This window comes from Staurois parvus, unplaced genomic scaffold (genome assembly GCF_062004578.1).
Source record: "Staurois parvus isolate SC_StPar_1 unplaced genomic scaffold, SC_StPar_1.0 ptg000207l, whole genome shotgun sequence".
Classification (NCBI taxonomy): domain Eukaryota; kingdom Metazoa; phylum Chordata; class Amphibia; order Anura; family Ranidae; genus Staurois; species Staurois parvus.
The window spans coordinates 10,033,415-10,053,354 of NW_028318003.1; the positions used below are offsets into that span (position 1 = coordinate 10,033,415).

At 39.7% G+C, this 19,940-nt stretch overlaps 1 protein-coding gene across 1 annotated transcript in view; it reads right to left on the reverse strand.

Moving 5' to 3' along the window:
- Positions 1-13,635: 13,635 nt before the first annotated feature.
- The window catches only part of LOC149461287 (visinin-like), a 44,653-nt gene continuing 38,348 nt past the window's right edge, over positions 13,636-19,940 (reverse strand). Inside the window, exon 3 of the mRNA XM_089678639.1 lies at positions 13,636-16,238. Within this exon, the coding sequence (XP_089534765.1) occupies positions 16,141-16,238 (98 nt within the window). The 3' untranslated portion in view covers positions 13,636-16,140. The remainder of the gene's footprint in view (positions 16,239-19,940) is intronic.

The following is a 19,940-nucleotide window of genomic DNA, read 5'->3' on the forward strand; positions in this document are numbered from 1 at the left end:
CCAGACTCATCTGACCTTGCCCCAACAATCAGCACCATGGGTTCTTCTAAGCAGTTGTCTAGAAAACTGAAAATAGTTGACGTTCACAAAGCTGGAGAAGGCTATAAGAAGATAGCAAAGCGTTTTCAGATGTCAATATCCTCTGTTCGGAATGTAATTAAGAAATGGCAGTCATCAGGAACAGTGGAAGTTAAAGCAAGATCTGGAAGACCAAGAAAAATATCAGACAGAACAGCTCGCAGGATTGTGAGAAAAACAATTCAAAACCCACGTTTGACTGCACGATCCCTCCAGAAAGATCTGGCAGACACTGGAGTTGTGGTACACTATTCCACTATAAAGAGATACTTGTACAAATATGGTCTTCATGGAAGAGTCATCAGAAGAAAACCTCTTCTACGTCCTCACCACAAAAATCATCATTTGAACTTTGCAAATGAACATATAGACAAGCCTGATGCATTTTGGAAACAAGTTCTGTGGACCGACGAGGTTAAAATTGAACTTTTTGGCCGGAATGAGCAAAGGTACGTTTGGAGAAGAAGGGGCACAGAATTTAATGAAAAGAACCTCTGTCCAACTGTTAAGCATGGGGTTGGATCAATCATGCTTTGGGGTTGTGTTGCAGCCAGTGGCACAGGGAACATCTCACGAGTAGAAGGAAAAATGGATTCAATAAAATTTCAGCAAATTGTGGATGGTAACTTGATGCCATCTGTGAAAAAGCTGAAGTTAAAGAGAGGATGGCTTCTACAAATGGATAATGATCCTAAACAAACCTTGAAATCCACGGGGGATTACATCAAGAGGCGTAAACTGAAGGTTTTGCCATGGCCTTCACAATCTCCTGACCTCAACATAATTGAAAATCTATGGATAGACCTTAAAAGAGCAGTGCGTGACAGACAGCCCAGAAATCTCAAAGAACTGGAAGACTTTTGTAAGGAAGAATGGGCAAAGATACCTCAAGCAAGAATTGAAAGACTCTTGGCTGGCTACAAAAAGCGTTTACAAGCTGTGATACTTGCCAAAGGGGGCAGTTCAAGATATTAACTCTGCAGGGTGCCCAAACTTTTGCAGACGCCATTTTTTTGTTTTCTGTTATTTTGAAAGTGTAAATGATGGAAATAAAATCTAACTTTTGTTGACATATAAGAATGTCTAATCTGTAATTTGATGCCTTTTGGAGATTTTCCCATCTTTCCTTGGCTTCTTTATGCACATTAATACAAATTTTTAGCTGGGGTGCCCAAACTTTCGATCCCCACTGTATGTTGATATATTGTTACCTACTACTGAGATGCATTGCTGGGGTGTGTCTTATGGTCTGTGAATTCCAGTTCTGTGTCTTGTACTGTATGATTGCGATAGGAATTTTGACTTGTCTGTAAATTCCTTTTCTTACAGTACATAGGTCTCTCCCGTCTTTTTATTTATTTATATATATATATGTATTATATAAAATATGTCTTATCCAAACACAGGATGTGAGAAGAAAAAAAAAGCTTACATATCTTATATACAACTTTACGTATAGAGCGAGTGGTGCCCACGGAGGTGCCGTGAACATATATAGGCAAGTATCTCAATGTTTAGAAAAACATGGAAAGAGTCCCTGACAACAGTGCCATAAGGTGCCCTCTCTGACTTGATCACTCCTTACTGCTTGCTAATAGACTTGCATCTCATGGAGTGGGCTGTATTTTGAGCATGCCTTAGCGGGGACGCTAGCAAAAGTTTTCGGCAGTTCTCAACCACCAGATGGTAGCATATAACCCATGGTTTATGCCTTTAGATTGTAAGCTCCACGAGCAGGGCCCTCATATTCCTCCTGTACTGAAAAGTATTGTACCATCTCCCTTATATTGTACAGTGCTGCGCAAACTGTTGGCGCTATATAAATCCTGTATAATAATGATAATACCAATTTAAATGTACAAGAAAGTCACAATTCCTGTTTTTGAAGAATCCTACATTTACTATGCCTTGTGAACTTGCATTGCTGTTTCACACATTTCACACAGCCTGCTGTCAACTCCAGGGTGCTGAGGAGACTTTTCAGGAGACACGTTTAGTACAGGAATCGCTGCTTTAGGCAGCAATGTACCATGAGCTTAGAAAACAAATGTAAAGCAAAGGGATGTGCAGAGGAAAAGCCAAAACCCATGACAAGAATCCTGGAAGTTGATGAAAGAAATGGCCAGTAGATAGTAAAACCACTTGGGACAAAGATGTAGATTTTTTTTAAATAAGCTTATGTTGAATTTGCAAAATGCTGATGTTTTAAATTAAAAGTGTGTGGTGACTTTTGGTCGGCTTTAACCACTTACCCTCCTGAGGATATCCTGATGAAGTCACGTGGTTAGCGTTACGTAATGCATTGGTATGCGGTGACGTGATTTCTGGCGTGGGCGCCATCTTGGTACACCAGAATACCCATGCAGTACACCCATAGCATGAGGTGAAAGGCTGTTCTAAGGCTAACATGTGAGTAGGCATATTGGCATTTTTTTTATTGTTTTGCATAATAAAACTGGAGTACACTATGGAGGATCTTTTTGTTTCATTGATATGATCCTTTGATGGGACAGCGAGCGATATTGCAGTTATCTGTATCTGGAGGGAACCCAGGAGGAGTAAGTGCTACCACTGATGAGATCCAGTTCGGGTATTTCCCTGTGATGCATTAGTTCCTGTAAGGATTGTGGTTGATCCAAAAAGCGAGCTGGCCCTTGTCGCCATAAGGAGGTGAGGGGGCATTTTGGCCGTTTGAGGATATTACACCACTGCTGTGATCACGAGTTTCACTTCATCACGTTGCATGATCTTCGTTTGTGGATCACGTGTATAGTTTTTTGAATTGGACATTTATACGCGGACTGTAGTTCCTGTATGTATATACACTATTTTTTCACTATATTTTTATGGTCATATGTGGTTAAGTGTGTTTATGACACTTATTACTTTAATATTAATTTTTCACCATTGGATCCAGGGAGGATCATATCACTTTATTTTGTGTTATGCACATGTATATTTATGTATTTTATTACTTATTAGTGCTACACCATTTTATGTCAGTGTATATTTGCTGTCCCCTCAAAATAACTCGACACACAGCCATTAATGTCTAAACCACTGACAACAAAAGTGAGTACACCCCTAAGCGAAAATGTCCAAATTAGGCTCAAAGTGTCAATATTTTGTGTGGCCACCATTATTTTCCAGCACTGCCTTAACCCTCTTGGGCATGGAGTTCACCAGAGCTTCTCAGGTTGCCACTGGAGTCCTCTTCCAATCCTCCAGGACAACATCATGGAGCTGGTGGATGTTAGAAACCTTGCGCTCCTCCACCTTCCGTTTTTGAAGATGCCCCACAGATGCTCAATAGGGTCTAGGTCTGGAGACATGCTTGGCCAGTCCATCACCTTTACCCTCAGCTTCTTTAGCAAGGCAGTGGTCGTCTTGGAGGTGTGTTTGGGATCGTTATCATGTTGGAATACTGCCCTGTGGCCCAGTCTCCAAAGGGAGGGGATCATGCTCTGCTTCAGTATGCCACAGTACATGTTGGTATTCATGGTTCCCTCAATGAACTGTAGCTCTCCAGTGCTGGCAGCACTCATGCAGCCCCAGACCATGACACTCCCACCACCATGCTTGACTGTAGGCAAGACACACTTGTCTTTGTACTCCTCACCTGGTTGCCGCCACACACGCTTGACACCATCTGAACTAAATCAGTTTATCTTGGTCTCATCAGACCACAGGACATGGTTCCAGTAATCCATGTCCTTAGTCTGCTTGTTTTCAGCAAACTGTTTGCGGGCTTTCTTGTGCATCATCTTTAGAAGTGTCTTCCTTCTGGGACGACAGCCATGCAGACCAATTTGATGCAGTGTGTGGCGTATGGTCTGAGTACTGACAGGCTGACCCCCCCCCCCACCCCTTCAACCTCTGCAGCAATGCTGGCACCACTCATACGTCTATTTCCCAAAGACAACCTCTGGATATTATGCTGAGCATGTGCACTCAACTGCCTTGATCGACCATAGCCAGGCCTATTGTGAATTAAACCTGACCTGTTCAACTGCTGTATGGTCTTGGCCACCATGCTGCAGCTCAGTTTTAGGGTCTTGGCAGTCTTCTTATAGCTTAGGCTACCTTTATGTAGAGCAACAATTCTTTTTTTCAGATCCTCAGAAAGTTCTTTCCCATGAGGTGCCATGCTGAACTTCCAGTGACCAGTATAATTGATTGAGAGCATTAACACCAAATTTAACACACCTTCTACCCATTCACAGGAGACCTTGTAACACTAAGGCGTCACATGACAACGGGGAGGGAAAATTGCTAATTGGGCCCAATGTGGACATTTTCACTTAGGGGTGTACTCACTTTTGTTGCCAGCAGTTTAGACATTAATGGCTGTGTGTTAAGTTATTTTGAGGGGACAGCAAATTTACACTGTTATACAAGCTGTACACTCACTACTTTACATTGTAGCAAAGTCATTTCTTCAGTGTTGTCACATGAAAAAGTATTTACAATGTGAGGGGTGTACTCACTTCTGTAAGATACTGTATATACATACATAGCCTTGCCATAGGTTTATTTAGAGCAATCACATTTTAGCAGGCATTTTCCTAGTCCAGATGAGACTGGAAACTAGCATTATTGTTGGCAACAGCTCTAATTTATTCTCCTCCATACTCTGTAATTCCCATATACTTACTGAGCAGTGTGAATGCATAAAATGCTTAGTCAGATAACAATTTTTCTCTTCTGAAAATTCAGGGTAAATTCTTTACTGACATTGCTACGTTACTTTTTTGAGGAAAATTACTTTCAGAGGAAATGAATTGAGCCAACTTCCAAGGCGATATATTTGGCCATTAAACAATTTGCACATTTTGTAAGTCTACATCTGAAAATATTTTGTGTGGCAATTCCCAAAGGCTTATTTATACTCTACTTGTAACCGCTATAGAATGTGTTGCCATAATTTAGTACTCCACTCCCACATCATTTATAGCACTATCTTTATGTTTTGAGAATGTCCCTACCCTAATGAGAAGTGGCTGAGGACACATTGGGGTGGAATTAAAAGAATAGGTTCATGTTGTAAAGTGAATGTTCATTATGCTTATATTGTACAGGTGTACCTCGGTTTACGAATTTATTTCGTTCTGCGGGACTTTTTGTATTGCAAAAAATTTGTAAACCAAAATGCAGTTTCCCATAGGAATGCATTGAAAACCAATTAATTCGTTCTGGAGGTCAGAAAAAAGTTTTTAAAAAAAGTATTTTATCTGTTCAAAACTCTTTATAAAGTGCACTTTAAAGGCATAGTACTGTACAGGCACATGATAAAAAAAAATTCCTAAATGCATTGAAAACCAATTAATCCGTTCCAGAGGTCAGAAAAAAGTAAAAAAAAAAAAAAAGTCTTACCTGTTCAAAACTCTAGGCAAAGTACTGTACAGGGACATGATTACAAATCAATTTGTAAATTCATTGAAAACCAATTAATCCGTTTGTATTGCAAAAACAATTTGTAAACCGAGGCATTATTTTCAATAGATTTTCATTCGTAAATCGAAAATTATGTTAACCGAGGTGTTTGTAAACTGAGGGACGCCTTTATATTAAATATATTAGATAACATTTAATGAACCTATCCTGCTAGATAAAATACTTTTTTTTTCCATTTTCCTCGCACATATTCTGGTATGCGCAGGTTTGCCTTGTTTACTTTCAGTCAGTTTAAAAATAAAACAGATTGCAGATTTTGACATAGGTCTGTGGTCTTTTAAATGTCACGCACAGAACAGAAACTCAATGGTTAGAAGCAATCTTTACCATTAGAAAACAAGATAAATGGATTTAGATCTAAAATAGGAGGCATGCAGTTACATCACAATTAGCTGGGCTTTTTAAATCCAGTTAGTACATTTAATCTTCCTATCAAGGGGTGGAGCATACCAGTTTTAAGAAGCTTGTCTTTAATATAGGATGACCTACAAAGTCACAGGGCTTGCCCTATGTTAAATCTACACTGCGAAAGGTTGAATACTGAAGGAATATTGTAAGGTGAGAATGGGAAATCAGCTCTTTTGTTTCTTAAGTTACCCCTAGACCTGACATCCCAAATTAAACATTACCCAAAATGTGGAACTTAAAATTCAGCACCAGGGATAGATGGTCAGATATTTTTAAATAAATATGCATATGTTTAACTTGTATATGATGATCCGAGTCAATTAAAACATAAAGTGAATGTTAAAAATTGTGTTCAATATTATTAATGATGTATTCTCCAAATCATATCACAAATATAGCAAAAAAAATTGTGTATAAAAATATATATTGGAGTGTGTGTGGTTAGTAGACATCTATCTACTGACGTTTGGACAGGTTTACCTTCTATGGTATGAGCTCTACCTATCTATACTACTCATTTCTTTGATTTCCCTCACTAAGGAACAGCAATTTTTACAAGATCAGATAGACAATAGTAAAACAAAGATTTTAAATTTGCTAACCAGATAGTTTGGGAAGCAAAATATGCCACATGCCTGACTAAAATACGGTAGTGGCTAGTATTCTAGGTACAAGAGGAGTTTCTGCTAAACTGGCTGCTGTTAATAGCCAGCTGTAAACACTAGAAGGCTCTGTGAACACTATTAATTATTAGAGGTACTTATATATCGCTGTTAATTTACACAGCACTTTACATATATATTGTACATTCACATCAGTCCCTAACCCTCAAGGAGTGTACAATCTAAGGGCCCAACTTACATTCATACATACACATACTAGGGACAATTCAGACAGGATCCAATTAACCTACCAGCATGTCTTTGGAGTGTGGAAGAAAACCAGAGTACCCGAAGGAAACCCACGCAGACTCCAGGTGGATGGTGTCGTGGCTGGGATTCAAACCAACAACCCTAGTACTGCCAGGTGAAAGTGGTAACCATTTAGCCACTGTGCTGCCTACTAGTGTGTTTTTTTTTTTTTTTTTTTTAAGCTCAAAAAATGCTAGATAAAAATTGTTTAGGAGCATTAGCGGTTTTACAGTACATGTAGAAAAAAAGCTTTTAGGAGCATGTGGTGTTTTTTCTGCTGGAAAAGCGCTCCAAAAAACTACAAAAACAAGTTTGTTTTTTTTGTTTCTGTTCTTAGAAGCTCAAAAAATGCTAATAGCCTAAAGTAGTGTACATGAATACATCGGATAACACTAGCTTCTAGGAACAGAAAAATGCTAAAAGCTTCTAGGCCAGGGCTCTCCAAACTATGGCCCTCCAGCTGTTGAAGTACTACAAGTTCCATCATGCCTCTGCCTCCTGGAGTCTTACCTGTGGCTGTTAGAGTCTTGCAAGGTCTCATGGGACTTGCAGTTACTCAACACCTGGAGGGCCATAGTTTGGAGAACCCTGTTCTAGGAGCTTAACAAACACTAGTGTGCATGGAGCCTAAAGGCTGCCATAGATACCTCAAAGTTTTCCCAGTTCCTGCTGAATCGTAGTAACTTACAGCCGTGGATGATCCTGGTGCCAACATCCGGCTTGACAAAAGTCAAATTTTCAGTTGACTTTTGATTAAGGAGCAGGGTGGAAATTTATATATATTTTTTTGTTTTTGGGTTAGATATGCTTTAACACAGAACACTGTTCTATGTTTAAAAAATGCTTTTTTAATGTCCTAAAGCAGTCATATAGTTCAGTGAATGCAGGCAGCACCATGTGAGATGTCTAATAGCTGGCTTGTTAAGCTCAATTAATGCAGTGGGGAGGAATTAGTCTTCAAATTGGCACATTGTCTGGCATTGTCCAATTTTGATGTCCATGTTTTGCTTTTATATGTTTTAAACTGCAAATCATTGAAACATGCACAGATTTATGAAAACCATAAAGACATAGTCATGGGGGGGTAAAGCAGGACACATTTATTGTAGATTGGGAGAGATTAGGCAGCAAGACTGGATTATGGTGGGTGATAAGGCAAGAGGTTGTTAGACTACACAGGGGAGGGGGAGAGAGATGAGGCATCAGGACCAGATGGTGCAGGCTGGGATGGGACTATGGAGGAGGGGAGAAAAGGAGGCAATAGGGCCAGATATTGGAGGGGAGAAGAAGATGTAGTGTGTGTTTTTTTTTTTTTTTTTTTTTTCGTGTATGATTTGGTGGAAGACTTCTAAGTAGGGTCCACTGTACTTTAGAATAGCCAGCCTTTCCTGACTGCTTGTCTTGCTATTCAGGCAGACATCAGAAGGTAGGAGAATGACTCTACTCTTGGCTGCTGGTGGCTGGTGCAAGAAATTGGAGGGGCAGCAACCCAGTCTGTCTCTATCCATACATATTGGATGTTTTCTTTATAAAGAGATGTGTTTTTCTCTGTCCATGAACTGTTGGTAAAGGTTGTATAATTATTTTTATATAATGTTTTAAACTTTATAGATTTGCAGTAGGGCAGATATCATTTTGGTGAAGTAACCCATTTATAATTTACCTTACAAAATCGTAAATGTATGTCATGAGAGTCACTAAGGCAAATGGTTGGTTGCCTTGTGAGAACTAGATCAGGTAGGATGGTCCATTGCTCTGAGCTATTGCACATGGAGACACATGATAGGTCATAATGTGTTACCCACTCACTTGTAGAGTGCATAATTAGGTTTTTGTATAGAAATAAGCCCTGCTGAAAAAGGATTTCCTATCATTGGTTGGCTTTATCAAAGCTTTACATCGTAAAGCGTATTTATTTCTTCAAGCACATTTTCTATGCTAAGCATACTAGCAGGTAAAGCATACAGTATCTGCTGGACTAGTTATGTTCAGGCGAATGTGTTTTCTCCCTAAGGTTTGCATTTTCAAGCAAACACCCGGTCTTTCTGCTCTGTTTTATTTTCTCTTGTGTATGAAAAAGAGAATCTTGAGATCCTTCCATGATTAATTTAGCAACTGATTATTCCATTAAAAATATATCAGTTGTATCTGGATTCATCTTGCCAAAACTAATACTTCTTTAAAAGAACCATTGGCTGCTTGTCTCGCTTCTTGGTAGATCATGCATTGTTGCCTCCGTTCTGCTGAATGGGCTTGTCAGAGTGGTATTCATCCTCCATTTTCTAACAGCTAATCTTTATTTGTGTCTAATAAAATTATGAATTATATTGTGTTTTTCTTTTTGTCTCCCTTGGGAGAAATAATGCATCCAACTGCTAGGAATGAAAAGGAAATAATTAATAAAACATCTCTACTAGACAGGAGTCACAATTGCCTAGGGTATGCTCCCACTACAGTACACCGAGAACAAATATACACACATAAAAGTGTTGTCATCTATGGTGGAACTTAACTATGTTTATTCATCCTCCATTTTCTAACAGAGTTTTCTGTTAGTAGTGCCTGATCTCTAACACAAGTGCCCTACAGTAATATCATGAGCAAGGAATATTTCGGGGAAGTGTAGGCTGTTGCTAGGCACCATGCTAGGGCCCCATATTGATAGCAATTAGGGCAAGCACTTGGCGTGGTTCTCATCAATCCTTGCAATCTTTGAACAGGAAATATTCATCATAAATGAACTGGATTTCACAGATAAACGTTATTGGTAGAATATCATAAATAAAAGTGTAAGTGCATTCATATTTAGTATAGTCTACCAACAAATGTTATGATCTGCACAAGCCAGGGCACTTTTGTTCTGTGCTTTACCATGCTGTAAAATGCTCACATCTGCACTGTTATATGGAATTGTAAAGCCTCTTATTTGGGGAAAACAGAAGGTAAACATTTTTATAAGACTGACTACACTATATTAAACCCTGGGCAGAATTCCCCTTTCTCATATTTGTAATTAATAAACATGACCATCTGTTATGAACCATGGATGCCTTTAATTGGATCCAGTACAAAGGACATTGCTCCCTCTATGCACTTCAAAGTCAAATCGCAGTGGTGATGGTGGTAAATTGAGCTGCAGAACACATGATAAATATGTAAGGCACACAAGCTTAATATGTTCCAAGAACGGTATATTTTAACAGGTATCTAGTAATTACGCCAGTATATTATATATGATATTTTACATATATTCATATCTAATGTTATATATATTAGGAATAAGGTATACCATGCTGTCAAATATTTACAGTACAGAGCAGTGCTGTGACTATACTGAAACACAAAGTACATGCACACCATTTTTATGCAGCTCATGGAAATTATATATTCTAATAAAACATACATTAAACCTTATAATAAATATTTCTGTTTGAAACAAAGCAAACCGATTGTGTAAGTTAGTATTCTCTACTAAGAACCCCTTCATTAAATGTCCCTTCTGTCTAGGAGTTCAAACATAGGATATGAGTCTAATCTAAAGATTTTCCGGCAGTTATGGCCCACCAAATATAAAAGGTATCTGTGGTATATTATATTAATAATCAATTTTTAGACAGAGTTGCATATAATGCACACATATAAGAAAAACAGTGATTTTGTAAATCTGAGCATTCCAAAGTGAGTACTTTTTGGAAGCAAGAAACATCCTAAACCATAACAATTTTAAACAATTTATTTACCATTACAACAGGGGTAAGTTTCCACTTACTGTTGTTTCCTTTACTGTGGATATCTGTCATGGACATTCTTTCTGTATCTGTCCTCCATAGTAGTACAAAAAGAGAACCCATGTACTGCCACCTTCACCCCACTCTGGCCCACACAGATTACTTAGTGGGTGGTTGTTTGAAAAAACAACTTAGGCTTTCTCGAAAAGCAAAAACGGAAGATGTTATCACCTACTGTTTTCTAGTAATCTTTGTGTCTAATAAAATTATGAATTATATTGTGTTTTCTTTTTGTCTCCCTTGGGAGAAATAATGCATCCAACTGCTAGGAATGAAAAGAAAAAAATTAATAAAACATCTCTACTGGACAGGAGTTACAATTGCCTAGGGTATGCTCCTACTACAGTACACCGAGAACAAATATACACACATAAAAGTGTTGTCAGATGTTGTCATCTATGGTGGAACTTAACTATGTTTTTTTTTTTTCTATTTGAGCACATGGGAGTTAAAGAGCTACTTTTACAGGAATTTGCAAGCACTGAGTTTGTCTATCTACACTTACAGTAGTTGCTTTGCTGCGAATTGCAAGTGAAGAAGCTTGGAGCCCAATGGATGAATTTCCGAACATTGTAATGGAAATGAAGATGAAACCCTGGGAAAAAGCTCAATACACATACATATAATAAAATACATATAATTACTGGTTTACCTGCCAAAGGATTTGCAATTCTGAAAAGCCAGTCCTGTGATTTCCATTAATTTTTACATTGCACAGCCAAACAGGTGGCATATATAATTCCTAAGTAGAGCGTATGCACTACATCACTGCAAAATATGCAAATGTGTTCATGTTCAGGGGCGGACTGACCATTCGAGCACTCGGGCATTGCCCGAGCGCCTGGGGTCAGTAGAGGGCCCATCAGATGCCCCTGGTACCTTTCATTGGCTTTTTCATAGGTTTTTTTGGGTGTGGGCGAGGACACAGGGGCCCCATGATCCCCTATAGCCCGGGGGCCCCATGAATTGTCAGTCCGCCTCTGTCCATGCTTAATACCCTTAAGAGATGAGTTTACCTTTGGGACAATGTTACATGTTCCACCCGTTTTTAGGGAACATATAATGTGTTCCCGATCCTGCAGCTGATCCCAACACCCCCTGCAACAGCAGTATTGGGAGAAGTTTTAAAAACAGCAGGGCTCAGCCCAAATGGCTGCGTCATTCATTCACAGAGCTCTGTGAATGAATAAACTACAAATCCTGACAGCCTTGGATGTCAGCTTGTAGTTCTTAATGAAATACCATGGTGCTGTTGAGCACTGTGGTAGTTCAATGAGTCTTCTTATCAGACAATATATCTGTGTGCCTGTACAACCCAGATACAGACAGGTCTGCAGGAGTCCTGCTCAAAAATAAAAAATAGTAAATACACATTTTTTACCTGCACATACTGAAGCCGCTGCTGACAGCTCAGCATGGGACTGGACTGTAAAGGCAATTTCTTCATTACAGGGCTAGATAGATTTGTTTTAGAATTTGGCTGCAAGTAGGTTTAGAGTTAGTTAGGTTTTGGATGAACATTAAAGACTGCAGAAAAATAAATGTTGATCTGCTAGAAATGCACTCTAGAAATGATCTGCTAGAAATGCTAAATTCTGTTATCAGCTGACAACAAACAACTTTTTTTTATGTAGAATTGAATGGTGTCAGCCCTGCCCTTTGTCTTTTGCTTAACTACTCAACCACTCCTGCTGCCTTCTTATCCACAGCATGGAAACTAGCTGACTTGCAGTCAGGGCTGCTGTTAGGTTGGCTGTAGGGGGCCCTGTGGTTTCTAACAGGGCTCTGTCCCCAAAAAGTACAGTTTGCTAGGCTTCAGTTATAAATGAACACAGTGAGTAATTGGTATTGATTACTCATTGTGTTCATTTAGGAAAAGAAGGGGCTGGTAAATGTGACATTTCCCGGACCATTCCCTCACTCTCCATCCTGAAGGATCCTATTGTGTGCTTGCAGCTGCTGGTGGGAAGGAAAGGAGGTAAGCTAGCAGCACTGTGAGTGTGGGGGAACACAGGGACACTTAAGGTGCACAGGGAGGGTAATGGGTGCAGTTGGGGGGCAATTACTGGAACCGATCCCCTGTATGGCTCTCTCTGCAGCAGCTCAAAGCCAGTGGGAGGAACAAAAGAAGCCAGCTTTCAGCTGCTGCAGGCATAGCCATACAGGGGATCAGCTCCATAATTGCCCCCCCCCCCGGTCATGCTGGAAAACCATCCCTGCCCACCTCTGATTCACGAAGCTGCCTGGGCCCCCCTGCTGGCCTGGGCCCAGTACAGGAGGACTGGTGGTACCCCCTTATCTGCGGCCCTGCTTGCAGTCCCAAGCTAAGAACTGGGAGAGCTAAATAGTCTCAACAACACAGGCACAGGATAGGTCTGAATTTCTGACAAAAAACAGGTATTTTTTGAAGTTATAAAACACATAGTATAACAAACACTTTCAATGCAATATTTACAATTTGCATACACTTAAGCAATATTTTTTCCTTGTTCAGCATTTCAGCTTCCTATGTCACTAAGGGGGTAATTGACTAAAACTGAAGAGTGCAAAATCTGGGGCAACTCTGCATAGAAGCCAATCACCTTACAGTTTTTTTTTGTGGAAGTCTAATTAATCAAGCTCAAGTTAGAAACTGCTTGGCTACCATTCACAGCTGCACCACATTTTGCACTCTCCAGTTTTAGTAAATCAACCCCCTGGTGATCCAATGATGAGACATTTAACCCAGATGGCGGTAATGCTAAACCAGGATGTAGCTGATGTGTGTGTCACTTGCCAAAATTATAAATCCTTGGCTGAAAAAACAGAAAACATACTGTATTTGTAGTTCAAACATATACATATGTAAATGTTTGCCTAAAGTTTCACCTTAATGTCAATGCCATTGCTTGTTCATCTGCCTACTTTTCAGTGCAGGAAAATTCTCTAAAATACAATTGTATTAATCATTTTTAATCAGTAATTATTAGAAAACTAAAAGAAAGAAACACTTTACGAACAATTTAATTTTTTTTTTATTCCAAATTCAGAAACAATTGAATTTTCCACTTCAAATAATAGCACACATAAACATATTGTTGTATATTTATTATTAATGCAAAACCACAAGGAATTAAAGATATGTACTAACACATTTCTGAAACTTGCTTGTGAACACTGTCTAGTAAAATGTAGACATACGAAAATTAACCAAAAGCAAAGTACAAAGAATCTTCACGGGTTTGTGGTGTTTTTATGATAATTATGATGACACACATGAGTTTTGATTATACAGTTTACCAACAGTGAACAAACCAGGGTAATGCTGCATCTGCAGTAAATGGGCTCTACTGTAAAAATCTAAATTTAATAGTCAACTCATTGACAGTAAGCACCTTCATTGTACTTTTGTTTTAACTCCCTACCAGGCTTAAAGTGTATCTTGACCCCAAAACAAATAATATATTTCATTTGCCAGTTCTTAGATGTGATGGATGAATTAGTAATCTTTTTTAAAGGTTTTTTTTACTTTATTTTTACCTGAGGATCTGGCCAGTAAAAACCATTCCTGCCATAAGGTGACAACTCTTACATACAGTGCAGTAACTGTGGAGAATTTGCGTTGTCACCCTAGGCTGCTCACTCATTTGGATTACTGAACACCCCACTTCCCGTCTCCATAACATAGGAGGGAGATGTTTGGTAGCCCAGAGAGGAGAGCTGGGCAGAGATGATGTAACTACTTGGTATTTCATTGCAGAAGGAGCAGAGTGCATAGCAAATTGCAATCTTCCAGTGGTACAGTATATTTAACAGACCAAAATTTAGAAAATAAAAAAGTTTACTATTAGGGTTTATATACACTTTAGGCCCATCTGTTGAGATAAAATGGTGTTCATAGAGCACAATATCTCATTTTACATTCCATGCTGATCCTGATGAAATCTGGAATTGTAGCTTCTGATTAATAAACTGGAAAATGAATGGGATACTGTGTGAATTTTACTATATAGCCATGCATTAAATTGTGATTTTTTTTTTTTACTAGAGATACTCATTAACTGCAGAATGTGTTTTTATATGTTCAACAATTAACAATAAACATTTAACAGGTTTTTAACTTATGTCACCAATTATGTTAATTTTATAAATAGGAAGTGGGTTCTTTCTCACTACATGGATAGACACACAACAAAAACTCCATTTCTTTGCTTGCTTAGTATGTGAACCTATTACTGAAAATGGGCTTAAATCATAATAAATATGCTCCGACACAACTAGTCTTCAGTAATTTAATGTCTTGGATAATAGCCAATTACAGGACCAATAAGATCTCTAGCATGGCCATTAGCAGCACTCTTTGGACTTGCAATGTGCATTTTAGGACCCCAAGATTGGAAATGGTATGAGAAAGGCACTCCTGGAATAATCAGTGCCTGGAGGGTAATTTTGAGCATCACTGAGAATGAGTAGTTTATTTTGTGTGTAATGACTGATCATGAAATCAAGAAACCTTATTTAATTAATTTGGTTGTGTTGGGGTGTCCTTTCTTGGATGAATGGGGAAACACACTAGGTAGCTCTAAACAAAATGGCAAACTGCAACACAACAGTTGATACCAAAGTTAGTGTAAAACATTTGAGATCTTTTATTTAATACTCAGTACTTGACCTGCAACCTGCTCTAGAACCAGCACACAGTAAAAGACTGAAAAGTTATGGAAACATTGCTTAGTTACAGAAAGAGACTGTCCAGGTACAGAGAATGAAAGACTAAAGATTTCTCATTTACAGAGAGAGATGGCTTTAAGACTTTCTAGTTACATCGACAGCTGCCATTACATGTCACTTACTTCATCTGCAGAATGTGCTGAGTACACTGGTGCTTTGCTATACTTCCCTGTTACTCTAGAGTTGTACAGTATAGGGAAGCCTGTGTTAGATGCCTATGCTGTCCCATCTGCCCCTACACTACACCATGTCATATTACAGTCACGTGACCTAGAGAAAGGAATTGGTAGGGCAGGGAAAACATGACTGAACTTTGCACTGACCCTCTAATACAAGCCTCTTTGAATAACATGCTATGTTAATAGAGTATGTGACATATTATGGCAGTCTACCACAAACCTAAACCCCATTGCAGAAGTATCGTACTGCATGTGGCCCAGTAGCCCAATTAATTTATTCCCTAATGGCCCACACCTGCTCCATATATTGGGTAATCCAACACTGCAATCACACAATTTATGCCAAAGATCTCTGTCGCCTTTTTTTAACCTTGACTTCCCTGTTGTTTTATGAGATTTTTTACTGTAGGTCTAGGAAACAGAAAATTTAGAGTGATTTTTATGCTAGAATCTTTTAGTCCAGATTAAAAGAAGGCATCTACAAAGTAACTCTACATCCTTATATTATAGACAGTAAACACCACCTGACAACTCACAAACACATATATACACCAAATTATATACACCACAGGCAAGCACATTTGGCGTTCTTTTATGCCTTGCTGTCTTTCTTCAAGTCTTGTTAGCTACTTTAGGGTCATATTGGATAAGCCGCATTATTTCATCATTCATCATAACTCCTTGAATGAATTCCCCTTCAGCAATTTTATCTGGATGAAGAGAAATAAAAATATATAAAAATAAACCAATTTCTTATGTAAAATTAATATACCCCTCCCACAATCCAAAGATATGCTTGTAGGTGAATTGGCTCCTGTCTCAATTGGCCCTAGTATATGTATGTATGAATGTGAGTTAGGAACAGGGGCAGACTGACAACTCATGGGGCAATAGGGGACCATGGGGCCCCTGTGTCCTTGCCCAAACTCAAAAAAGCCTATGAAAAAGGTACCAGGGGCATCTCATGGGGCCCCCTACTGACCCCGGGCCCTCAGGCAATGCCCGAGTTTCCAAATGGTCAGTCCGCCCCTGGTTAGGAACCTTTAATTGTACACTCCTTGAGGGTTAGGGAATGATGTGACTGTACAAAATATATATACAGTATCTCACAGAAGTGAGTACACCCCTCACATTTTTGTAAATATTGTATTCTATCTTTTCATGTGACAACACTGAAGAAATTACACTTTGCTACAATGTAAAGTAGTGAGTGTACAGCTTGTATAACAGTGTAAATTTGCTGTCCCCTCAAAATAACTCAACACACAGCCATTAATGTCTAAACCACTGGCAACAAAAGCGAGTACACCCCAAAGTGAAAATGTCCAAATTGGGCCCAAAGTGTCAATATTTTGTGTGGCCACCATTATTTTCTAGCACTGCCTTAATCTTCTTGGGCATGGAGTTCACCAGAGCTTCACAGCTTGCCACTGGAGTCTTCTTTCACTCCTCCATGATGACATCATGGAGCTGGTGGATGTTAGAGACCTTGCACTCCTCCACCTTCCATTCGAGGATTCCCCACAGATGCTCAATAGGGTTTAGGTCTGCAGACATGCTTGGCCAGTCCATCACCTTTACTCTCAGCTTCTTTAACAAGGCAGTGGTCATCTTGGAGTTGTGTTTGGGGTCGTTATGTTGGAATACTGCCCTGCGGCCCAGTCTCCGAAGGGAGGGGATCATGTTCTGCTTCAGTATGTCACAGTACATGTTGTTATTCATGTTTCCCTCAATGAACTGTAGCTCCCCAGTGCTGGCAGCACTCATGCAGCCCCAGACCATGACACTCCCACCACCATGCTTGACTGTAGGCAAGACACACTTGTCTTTGTACTCCTCACCTGGTTGCCGCCACACACGCTTGACACCATCTGAACCAAATAAGTTTACCTGGCAGCACTCATATGTCTATTTCCCAAAGACAACCTCTGGATAAGACACTGAGCATGTGCACTCAACTTCTCTGGTCAACCATGGTGAGGCCTGTTCTGAGTGGGACTTGTCCTGTTAAACTGCTGTATGGTCTTGGCCACCATGCTGCAGCTCAGTTTCTGGGGCTTGGCAATCTTCTTATAGCCTAGGTCATCTTTATGTAAAGCAACAATTTTTTTCAGATCCTCAGAGAGTTCTTTGCCATGAGGTGCCATGTTGAACTTTCAGTGACCAGTATGAGATAGTGAGAGTGATAACACCAAATTTAACACACCTGCTCCACATTCACACCTGAAACCTTGTAACACTAATGAGTCATGACACAGGGGTGGGAAAATGGCTAATTGGGCCCAATTTGGACATTTTCACTTAGGGGTATACTAACTTTTGTTGCCAGCAGTTTAGACATTAATGGCTGTGTGTTGAGTTATTTTGAGGGGACAGCAAATTCACCCTGTTATACAAGCTGTACACTCACTACTTTACATTGTACCAAAGTGTCATTTCTTCACATGAAAAGATATAATAAAATATTTACAAAAATGTGAGGGGTGTACTCACTTCTGTGAGATACTGTATGTAAAGTGCTGCGTAAATTGATGGCGCTGTATAAGTACTTGTAATAAATAAATAAATAAATAAAAATAACCACAGAAACACTAATGCCATATGGGTTTGCTCATTAGACTAGGTTCAGAATTTGTTGATTCTATCATTGCTTCTACAAACCCCATTCAAAAGACACTTAGAGCGGTTTAGCTTGTTAAATCCAAAACAATGTACTGTACAGTTCTTTGGAAAACTAATTGTCATTTAGTTAGGTTTTCATCCACTTTACCAGATTCCACAAAAGTGAAAATCCCCCTCACCGGTGTTGGTTGGTGGTTGTTTTTCAAACTTCAAAAAAGCAGATGCAAGACTGCTGAAACATTTATAAGTATTACGTTTTGAATGGAACCAGGCTAACCAGCTCATAGTGCAACTTTGGCCTTGTTACTTTTATAAACTGTGATCAGATGAGGAGTAAAAGTTCTGAGCTGGAAAGCCCTTCACCAGCTTACATCAATGAACATATAGAGTTGATTCACTTTTTTGTTGAAAGTGGAGAACACCTTTAAAGAGACTTTATCACTTGGGGCAGGTATGGGGAGCTTGCACACATCTTCAGCAGCCACTCAAACCTTCCTGTCATGTTGCAATCTCAGGTAGTTCTAAAATGCAATGTTTCAGCAGTTCCCAATGGTACCAAAGCTTGACCTGCCCTCTAAGGATAATATAATGACAGGCCAATAGGTGTGTGTGTGGTAGGGCTTAGTGGTAAGCTCTGACACTATTAGGAAGTGTAGTAGCTTTGCCTGTCAAAACAGCTTGGCATCCAGCTGTGACAGGAAGGTTTGGGAGTCCACTACAGTTATGTTACCTGGAGGGGAATGCATTTCATAGCTGCATAATCTTGCCCTTTTCTACCCGTAATTTTCTTTAACACACATATCTACACAATCTATAGTATTATATTTCCAATTAGTTGGTGCATACTCTAAATCAGGGGTCTCCAAACTTTCTAAACAAAGACATACTTTCTAAACAAAGGGCCATTTTATTGTCCTTCACACTTTAGGGGGGGTGGGACCGTGGCCAGCAGGAGTAATATATTTCCTGGCATCAGTGAGAATAATCGCCACATTTGGTATTAGGGAGAAGAGTAGTGTCCCATTGTTGATATCAGTTTCAGAAATCGTGTCCCATTGTTGGCAGAATATCTCATTGTGTCTTATGTCTCATATCAGTGGGAAAGTAATTTGTTAGAAGAGAACAAGAAGGCACTTCTAAGTGCAGTACATTCACATATTTATTGGTGAAAACGTTTAAAACCACTTACAAAGGACAAACCACAGCCGGCAGGCATAGATAGGACACCTAAAGAAGGAGCCCTCTTCTTCCTGTACAGCACCGTGACAGGAGGAGAAGGGCTGAGTCCCCACCTTCCCCTCCTATTTATTCGGCTCAGTTCACAGTGGGTTGCTGTCTTGATGAAGAAGTGATTGCGCATGCTCCAAAACGTGTCACCGCCCACCATTGACGTCACTTCCGGGATGTGCGTTCCACGCGGATGGCGTGCATTCCACAAAGGCCCAGGAAGAGTGGTGGCCATCTTGGAGTTGCATCTGAGCTTCCCCTGCTGCTGCTGGATGGCACAGTGAGCTCCAGGACACAGTGACAGGAGCCCTGCATTGATGTTTCATATGCCTGAGCATTTTCATCCTCTGTAAGTGGTTTTAACCATTTCCCCCAATAAATATGTGGATGTACTGCACTTAGAAGCGCCTTCTTGTTTTCTTCTGTCCTGCCCAGAGTCTGCTTCTACTCCTGGAAGTGCTGCTCTAGTGCCTATTCCCACTGTCTACCTTCATTGGTCTCCAAGGCAGATGCACCCTAAGAACGCCTCTTTTCTAAAGTAATTTGTTAGACTGCGCTCGACT